Source organism: Polyodon spathula, chromosome 8 (genome assembly GCF_017654505.1).
Source record: "Polyodon spathula isolate WHYD16114869_AA chromosome 8, ASM1765450v1, whole genome shotgun sequence".
NCBI classification, from domain to species: domain Eukaryota; kingdom Metazoa; phylum Chordata; class Actinopteri; order Acipenseriformes; family Polyodontidae; genus Polyodon; species Polyodon spathula.
The window spans coordinates 46,448,102-46,457,859 of NC_054541.1; the positions used below are offsets into that span (position 1 = coordinate 46,448,102).

A 9,758-nucleotide genomic window follows, 5' to 3' on the forward strand; every position below is an offset into this window, starting at 1 on the left:
TTGATACAGCTTTCTCACCACCTTCTGTTCAAGGGGTATTGCACTCTGCAGATTTCTTTATTTCAGAGACATCTGCCATTCCCTAAGAAACGCTTGCTCCATGATTTTCCGGTTGCATTTACAGTCCGGCTTGCAGGATGTCATACTTCTTAACGCTCCCTTTCAAATTCTGTTTTTTTTTTTTTTTTGTTGCTCCAAAACATTTAGAAAGCAACGAACGGCTAACTGCTCTAGGCCTTATATACTGCAATTGATCAGATGACGTTGCACAGCATTGTCTCATCCCTTATCATCCCATTATTCTTGATAATGTGTGCAAGCTATATAATTAGGAATTAAATATTAAAATTACATGCATTCTTTACTTTAAGAAACATAACTTGTTAGAGTAAGCAGCTTAAGTTGTCATTTGTAGTCTTTTTTTTTATTTGAGAGTGGTTACTTGACACTTGCTCCCCTATTGATCTATCATACTCATTATTATTATTTTGAGTCTTTACTTGGCTTAGTGCTTGTTGTTCTAATATTGGGTTCTTATTATTTTTCTTATAAACTGCTTTGATCTTGTCTGGAGGATCCCAAGTGCGGGAACCGACCAGCCTTCTTTGTATAATTATAATTCTGTGACAGTATGACATCATTTGACAGCATGACCTTTTCTACAAATATATCTATAGAAAGAAAAACCAGGTGAAGTAGGCAGAACAGGTAACACTCACGTGAACTGAATGGAACGAGGAAGGCTGCTTAGTCCCAGACACAATATAGAACACTCAATCAATTCAAAGAATGAATTATATAACCATGGAACGAACTTGCAGACGGTGTGTGTGTGTGTGTGTGTGTGTGTGTGTGTGTGTGTGTGTGTGTGTGTCTTTAATTTAAATGAACGCATGACATCATTGCTACACACTCTAGATTGCATAGCTCTGACTCACTACTACATCCCTAACCACGCCCCTCCACCAATCAAATATGAGGTGCCGAGTTCGTCTCTGAGACTTTGCAGGCATCCCGTAGGATATGAAGTGTTGGATTCGGTGTCTGAGTTAACGAAGAACGTGAGTATTGTATTTGCCTGTTATCTGGGACGGACGCTGTAGAATTTGATAAAAGGATATAGTATTTGTCAGTACTCGTATCATAACCTTTGTTGCTCGATTTTGAATTTGCACGATAGATAAATATTGATGTAAGCAGTGTCCGTTTTATTCAATGTATTTAAACGAAACATGATTTTCAAATGCGTAAGGTAACTTTTTTTTTTTACTACAGTATATGTATTTCTCTCCATTATCTGTATAAAGAATGTATAAATGAGGCAGTGTAACGCTAATTGAACTCTGGACACTGCCTGTGTATACGTTCTTGTAGACATACAGGATTGTGATGTTTTGCATTGGAGAAAGTATAATGTTAGAAACCTTACTTAAACCAGAAAATATGTACAGCAGAAACATACTGCCAGGCAAGGTATGTTTATCAATATTTTGGTTGTCAAAGCCTTTACCACAGGGTCTTGGGTTGGGTGGTGTTTGGAGGGGTGTGTAAAAGACATTGTGCTTCAACTTTAGAAGGACAAACTCATAGTTGACTATGTAACATCAATCAAGAGTTGCAACACATGGTTCCTGTAGAAACAATAAATAAACCTGTGTAGAAATGTAGATACCTGGAGTTTTACAGATGGTTTCCATTGTATTGTCAGTGATCCCATGCCCACAGAATGTATGTGGGGATGGGTGTCATTAATCAGAACAATATTGTTTAAATACACAGAAATGGCCATTGAGTCATCTTCGTGGGAAAGGCTTTGTGATGTCATTTTCTTTGTTGCTTCCCTCCCCTAAAGATTGTCATACTTAATGAATTTTTTATACCAGACATCTGGAAGAAACACACATTTTGCGTGGGTGGATTTATTTAAAGTATTGATGACACTACTTTATAAAATCAGTGGAAAAAGTTCTAGACCATTTTTTTCCCCCATATTGAATCATTTGATCCATAAAAGGGTAATTGTATTTTTTTGCAGTGAAATATTTAATGAGACCAACTAGATTGCATGGAGGTAAAACGACGGTTTGTTTGGTCTGATAATAACGCCTCTGAGGAATGTGTTGCTGTGTGTCAATGCAGCCTTTATACTTGGAGTCATCTGCCATGTAGATCTGGGTTGCGGTCAAGCTGAAATTCTGTGTGAGCGTTTTATTAATTTTTTTTTTAACAGTCAAGTGGTCTTGACAAGAGCAGTGCGGTGAAGTTGCTATCTGGTGTCTCTGATCTGGTTTCTGATGTAAATTGAGGAGGCACTGCTCTGATCTTGATATGCATTTAAGAAGGTTAATTATACAACAGACTTCACATGCTTGTAGGGAATCGAGCATAACTTGCAGTTCCAGTTTACACAGTGCAGGGCTGGCTCGGAGTGGCCCAGGGTCAAAGGGGTTGGCTTTTAAGTTGCATCATTAACGTGTTTAGACTAATATTCTGCAGCAGTCTGCTTTTAATGCAATGCTGTCTGAAATAAAGTATACATTTTCAAATTAGGCCTGGCATTGCTGTGAACTGTACAACTGCAACTTGTTTTTTCTGAGGAGAAAGTAACAGACCTGAATTGGATGCAAAAGAAACCAGAATTGTTTGGTGGTGGGGGTGGAAATGCGCACAAGTCTAAACTGTTTCATATCCCCTTCTAAACTTTCATGCATTTGTGGTTGATTTAAATGGAGAAGTTGGCTACCTTTTACTCGCTTGCAAAAAATGAAATTAAAAGCCAAACCAGCTTTAAGTAGTCATGCTGATTGTGTGGAACAGCCATATTGTGGTCAGTTTCACACTTTTTGACTTTGCCTTTAACTGGCCTGCCTCAGTGCTGTGTTTATTGAATGAGAGCCGTGGAATGCTACTGCTGTGTGGTATTAAGCAAAGCTGCAATTCCATCTCTGACCTGAAGGCACAGGTCTGAAGCCACTTTAAACATCAGAACCAAATAGGGTTAAGTTTTGTTTTGTTTTTTTAAATTGAGTAACCAGTTCAGGTCCTCTGCTCCCAGAGTTTTGTTTTTGCTGTAATGGTGCAAGTGCATTGTGGGTAGAGTTGGTCGGTCATGTTACACCTCGGCTTTTTTTTGACATCGGTGTAGAACAGGAAGACCTGCATTGCCTCCACTTCCTGTTGGAGCTGCATGTTTGTTAGTTTTTTATACAGCTAACTGTTAACACTTGTTTGTTTTTGCACAGTGTCAATATGTCTGTCTGGGGAGGTGGTAACAAATGCACTGCCTGCAAGCAGAATGTGTACCATGCTGAGGAGGTGCAGTGCGATGGGAAGAGCTTTCACAAATGCTGTTTCCTGTGCAGTAAGTACCTGTCACGACTGTCTTCATTTGGTTAAAGATACCTTGCACCAAAAACCAAATGTTTTACCAGGAACCACTGTGGAATGTGATTGATACTTTTTATGATCAGAAATATTGCAGCTGCAATACCTAAATTAGAGCTATCTGTGAAATCACCACCACCACCTACATCCACCGTGTACATGGAAGTGTGAGTTCTTAAAGTGGATATAAATATCGGCTAGTGCCTTCTATCCCCAGGCTCTGATGCATCAGTTTCTTGTGGTAAAGACTGAATGTGCCAGGTTTCTCTAGATACCTGTAACTCCCAATTGGGACTTGGGGAGGACAGACACCACCACTGTATCCCAGTCACTGTTGTAAACTGCCTGCTGCCTCTGTTCTGTGCACTTTTAAGATGATCCCTTTAGGTTTGACTTTCTGTCTTGTTTGCGGTGGATATCCTGCCTCAATCAGAACAGGTTGTACAGGAAAAACTAATTAAAACTGGCAGGCTGACTTCTTGTGATTTGGGGAAGCATAACCATAGCACCTTGATGTATATGGAAGGACCCCCACAGTTCAGTACAGGTGTAAACTGAGAATATGTAGTTTTCTGCTCTGTTGCAAAGGGCACCGGGGATCTTTGGGTTTGGAATAGGGGACATTTGTAAGTAGTGGTATTTTAAGTTTGTTTTGGTCTCCAGTATTTTGAAGCAAGAATCTGACCAGTACTAGCATGTATGTAGCTGGCGCCAGTACTAACTTGTTTGTAGTTTAATTAGTGGAGCATAACAGAGTAGTGAGGTGTATAATTCTTTGCATTTGCTGTTGGTCTGTTGAAAATGATACTTGCCTCGTGTGTGTGATAACAACATTAATTGTTGGCAAGCTTGTGGTGTTGTGTATGGCACACTAAGCTGGCTAAGCGTATTTATCAATTGACCTCAATTTCAGTAGTACAAGCAAGCCGAAAAACATTTAAATAAAGCATTTGTGTAAGGAGTGAAGAGCCCTACTTCACTGTTCATTTCAGATTGGTCATGTTGCTGTTTTACGGTGTGTGGATAATTCATTCTCTGTTAGACAGGAAAGGAAAGAACCTCCGTGACAGTCTTGACTGTAACGCATTGTAACTGTCGGGGCTGCACTATAATGCAACACGCATGCTTTGGATTTAGCGTGGACATTGGAAAATATATTTTGTTTTACTGAGAAGAAATATTTATAGTTTTACAGAACTTAATGTATACTTCATAGAAAAGTGTTTCCCAGACAACTGCATGCACAGTGTTAAGACTGCAGTTCTTCATGTGTGCTCTTGCTGTATGCAGCTCACTTTCGTCCACTGGGTGGCAGTTACGCAACAAGGTCACTTTTGACCCAAGGCGGCCCCTGGTTGTAAAGCTTGTGCATTGGCCCAGTGCGCCATCAAGAGGGTGACTTTCTGTTGCAGGAGGTTTACCTTTTGGAGTTGGGCCTTCCTTTTTTTGTTTCACACATCCTCCCAGGCTGACCTCTTGAACCTTCAGGGAATAATGTTGTAGCACATGACTGAGTAAACAAACTAGTCAGGAGGATCCAAACACTGGATTCATAACTAATGTGGGGACAGTCTCCTAGCAACACCCTCTCTGTGACCTCTTCTGAGTTAACATGTGCCCTGCTTGAACAACAAGTAAAGCAAGACTAATGGTTAAGAATTGTCTCAAACACACATATACGCTCACTCTCTGGTGGGCTCTGTTCTATACACCATCATACTTCCTTCTTTTAAACTAACCTGAAATGGTAAAACTGTATGTGTAGACTAGGTAACAGGGTGCTTCTGTCCACAGCTGTGCTCTTTGACAGGTTAGTGTAATAGTGTTCATTTTCTTTCCTATGGTTAAGCTCTGTCTAGGTGCAGCCCTTCTGGAAATGCCAGCTTCAAGTTAGACATGCTGGAGCGGGGGCTACATTCACTGGTATTGGTTGTGAACTGGAAGGGGAGACCCTTGGTTCCCCAGTAGTGGATCATTATTCATGTTGCACCTGGACATACTGAAGAAAGGAGCTTTCAAATAGGTCTTAACTGTTACTTTATATTGCAGTGGTCTGCCGCAAATGCCTAGACAGCACTACGTTGGCCATTCACGATGATGAGATTTACTGCAAGTCCTGCTACGGGAAGAAGTATGGGCCAAAGGGCTATGGCTACGGCCAGGGAGCAGGAACCCTCAACATGGACAAAGGAGAGAGACTGGGCATCAAACATGAGGGGTAAGTGCCGTCATCCAGTGGATACAGGCCTTGATCAGTAGCATGCATAGATATTTTTGGGTAACTTTGTATTTTCTAGTCAAGATAGAGAATATATTGAAGTTCGGGGGAAACGCTTACGAAATGACAGTGCACCTTTGAATTGAGGAAGTGGGAACCATTGCTCTAGTGTTGGATGGCTAGCTTTCTTTATTAATGAAGTTATAAACAAACTTCATTTAAACCAGGGGCTCCCAAATGGTGTGTCCAGTAAAGGCCCACCGTGTGGAGTGCTGGATGTGCCCTATAGCCTGGAGATCACAAGTTCGAATCCAGGCTATGTCACAGCCGACCGTGACCAGGAGTTCTTACGGGGTGGTGCACAATTGGCCGAGCGCTGCCTATGGAGGAAGGCTTAGGTCGGCAGGGGAATCCCTGGCTTGCCATGCATCAGTGACCCCTGTGGCCGATTGGGTATCTGTGGTTCTGTAGTGGAGCTGCAAGATCTGTGTTGTCCTCCGGCGCTATAGGTCTGGTGGCATCGCTGTGGATCCGCAGTGCGAAAAATGATGGGTTGGCAGGAGCACGTTTCAGAGGACGCGTGCTCCAGCCTCTGTTCCCCGAGTCGGCAGGGGGGTTGCGAGCGGTGAGCTGAGGATACAGATAACTGGGCATACTAAATTGGGTTGAAAACTGGGGTAAAAAATTGGTGACCTAAATTTAAAAAAAAAAAATTGTAAATTTCCTACAGTAGGTTGGGACCTGGTGCTGTGCATGTTTATTTTTTTTATGTAAATGAGTGAGAAATCTTATTCTAAATCTGACTTGAGTGTGTTTATTAACATGCTTACAGCTGTGTGTTACTGCAGTTATGAAAAGTTGCTTTGTGCAAGGGCATCTCCTGTGATACAGTGCTGAACCTAATTGCTTGTCAAGTACAATGTAAACCTTTCAGCCACTCCTCACAAAGGATATGCAGCTTATTTTAGCATTTCATAACCCAAGCATAAAACAGTAACACAATTTAAGACAAGGGTAACTAACGATGTTTCTGTCATTTTTGTTAAACTTTTTGAATTTCTAACTGGTAGTTTTTCCACTCTGTCTGGGAACAGAGCGCAGAGTCACAAGCCGACCACAAACCCCAACACTTCCAAGTTCGCCCAGAAGTTCGGTGGGGCTGAGAAGTGCCACAGGTGTGGGGATTCTGTGTATGCTGCTGAGAAGATAGTCGGGGCAGGAAAGGTGAGAGGTTAACTGCAAGCTTGCAATGGCCATCCTTAACGGGAACATTTTCCTGTCTTGAGGAGCCAGATAATACAAGTCAGACAATACTCGAATGTTCTGACAAAAAAAAAATTGTGTGTGCAATGATAGATATATATTAAAAAAACCACACACACACCTTAAAGCCTAAGGGAATGTACAAAGACAAACTTTAACTAGTCTAAACAACACAAATGAGTAGCATTATTTTGGTTCCTCTTGGGGAATCTCTTGCAAAAGCCATTATTTGGTTCACAGATGACCAAAGTAGATAAACTGTGCTTCTTGGCAACAAGGCAGCTCTCCAAATGAAGTAAAGCTGTGAAATGTTTTATTGTTGCTGCTTCAGTAGTAGGAAAACTGTCTGGTCAGAATCTAATACCACTCCACAGAGGGGTCCGGTCAGCACATTGAGGCCAGTAGGGTGCTGTGAAATAGTTAATCAGCAGTCTCCTAACAAACAGGCATTCAAAGTTTCATCAGATTAGAATCAATCATTTTTCTAGATCTTGCCTTGAGTAGCTCGGCTATCCTGTGATTTGTAGCCACTGTGTGGAATCGCCAGTCCAGCTAATTTGGGAACATGATTCTGAAGATGGAGCATTTTATTAGCTCTAATAGTCAGAGGAGAGAACTCAAGGTAAGATCCCCATATTTATATAAAAAAAAAAAATGGCTCTTCATGCCACTCAAATGTTAATATAGGGACTGGACAGTGTATGTTGTAGTAGTTGTATTGGATAGTCATTCTAGCATATACCAGTAACATGCTTTAGTACTTCTGCTGAGCTGTTACCAGCATGCAGATTTACATCCCTGCAGACATTTACAGTGTCTAACTTCTTCCTTCAGCCCTGGCACAAGAACTGCTTCAGATGTGCCAAGTGTGGAAAGAGCTTGGAGTCCACCACCCAGACTGAGAAGGAGGGAGAGATCTACTGCAAGGGTGAGCTTTCTCTGCACAGCTTTATAGTACAGTATAGAAAACCTCTCTGGGGACAAATACTGCGGAATTGGACTCTCGGCATTAGGTGAAAGATGTTTTTGACATGCTTGGTTCTGTATCTACAAAAAAGTAAAACCACCAGGGGGTGGCGCACATTTGGTGGCGTGGCGTGGAGTGGCAGCCAGGGTGTCCTCGCCTCACCGCGCCCCAGCGACCCCTGTAGTCTGACCGGGCGCCTGCAGGCTTGCCTGTAAGCTGCCCAGAGCTGTGTTGTCCTCTGATGCTGTAGCTCTGGTGGAGAGTCTGCAGCATGTAAAGAAGCGGTCGGCTGGTGGCACATGCTTAGGAGAACAGCGTGTGGTCATCTTCGCCACTTCTGAGTCGCTGCAGGGATGGTATTGGTGAGATGAACTTTAAATAATTGGGTATTGTAACTAGGGAGAAAATAATAAAAAAAAAAAAAAAATGGTGACTACTAAATATAAAAGAAAAAAAACACAATAAAACAGTTGGTCTTTTTGAGCTGCCTTTTTCCTCTGCTAACTTTGAGCATAACAAGGTTTCCAGTGTAATTAATAGTCTACTAGACAGACAGAAGGCAATGTAACCACAAGACACTGGAAGGACACTTCTTTCTGTACTAGGAGAAATTTTGTTTGCTGGATGGCTTTTATTTACAAAAGCGTACGCACCAACAATGCTCTGGATGGTATCTCTCTATCCTTCTGACTAATGAACCGCAGGGCTTGAATATGGCATCTTGCCTTATTCTCCAGCTTCCCTTCTATTTTCTGTAAAGGGCCAGGTACCTCAAGATTTATTGGATTTGCTATGGTGAATGTAATAGTTTTGCCTTCAGTAATTTACATCTGCCACAGCTGGTAAGGAGAAGCAAGTGGAGCTGTTTCTGATTTCTCTTTGGCCATGCTTTCCAAAAATAAACTGAAGATTAAATACAATGTGTAAAACTTAGAAGCAGTGTGTGTTCTCTAAGCAGATATTGTTGCCCAAAACAAACTGTAGCAGTTTGTTGCCTTTTTAAATACTTGGCGAAGGGTGGGAAGTGCAATGTGTTGTGGTACAAAAATTGCTTGACCATGAGATCTGTATGGTGCAAGCAGGTTGTGGTCCCCCCCCCCCCCCCCAGGACATTTTACATTTTTCCTGATATTTAAAGATATATATCTGTTTTTTTTTTGTTTTTTTTTTACTTCTAGTAGCAGACTTGATAGGCTGAAACACAATCTAGTATTTTATTTCAGAATGTGTTCTTTGTTCCTCTTCCTTAAGGTGCGAGCTCTACATTTACTGTTCTAGGGTGCACTGCATAACACGGTGATAGGCGCTGAGTGCTCGGGAGAAGGAGGGTTTCTATCATTTTACTGGTTCTTCAAAAATAATTACTCATGGAAGGTTGTTATCTTTTTGCATTTTGTGGTGACTGTCAAAGTGTGAAATCTCTCTCTGCAGCTTGTTACGCTAAGAATTTCGGCCCCAAAGGATTTGGATATGGCCAGGGTGCCGGAGCCCTCATCCACAGCCAGTGAAGGAGCTGCAGACCCTGCTCTCTTGGAACACGCGTAGTGGAGATGAAAATAGCAGCTTTGTATGTTCTGCTGTGAAAACATTTGTGCCATTTTCTTACATTGTTGCGAACAGATGTGTTTTGCTTCTTCCTTTTACACAGATGTACATAAAATGGCTTATTTTTCCATTGTACCGTAATAAATTAAATAAATAATTGTATTTTCAAAAAGTGTTTGGTCTCTTGTCCCATGTTGGTTTGTTTTCAGTACTCCAGGTCTTCCTCATCTGACTGAAGACCTAACTCCCTCTTTCCTCTCTCAATTAAGATTGTTCTTTTCTCAATTTGGACACAATTGGAAGATCAGACAAAAACAGTGATGTATCTGATACAACACATTTCTGTGAAACACTTGGATGCATGTTTAAGAGAGCTGGCAA

General features: G+C 41.5%; 1 protein-coding gene across 1 annotated transcript; it reads left to right on the forward strand.

Moving 5' to 3' along the window:
- Positions 1-976: 976 nt before the first annotated feature.
- LOC121320041 (cysteine and glycine-rich protein 2-like) lies at positions 977-9,549 on the forward strand. Its single transcript, XM_041258177.1, has 6 exons — positions 977-1,061; positions 3,243-3,361; positions 5,434-5,602; positions 6,697-6,826; positions 7,700-7,793; positions 9,264-9,549. Exons 2-6 carry the CDS (start codon positions 3,250-3,252, stop codon positions 9,338-9,340), a joined length of 582 nt encoding a protein of 193 aa, XP_041114111.1. The 5' UTR covers positions 977-1,061; positions 3,243-3,249; the 3' UTR covers positions 9,341-9,549.
- Positions 9,550-9,758: the final 209 nt, after the last annotated feature.

What these genes read in the sequence shown, in the direction of transcription:
- LOC121320041 (XM_041258177.1), top strand. Translation starts at nt 3,250, where the DNA reads ATGTCTGTCTGGGGAGGTGGTAACAAATGCACTGCCTGCAAGCAGAAT. An exon ending in CAAATGCTGTTTCCTGTGCA is followed by an intron (nt 3,362 to 5,433) that starts GTAAGTACCTGT and finishes TTTATATTGCAG; the next exon opens with TGGTCTGCCGCAAATGCCTA. An exon ending in AGATAGTCGGGGCAGGAAAG is followed by an intron (nt 6,827 to 7,699) that starts GTGAGAGGTTAA and finishes TTCTTCCTTCAG; the next exon opens with CCCTGGCACAAGAACTGCTT.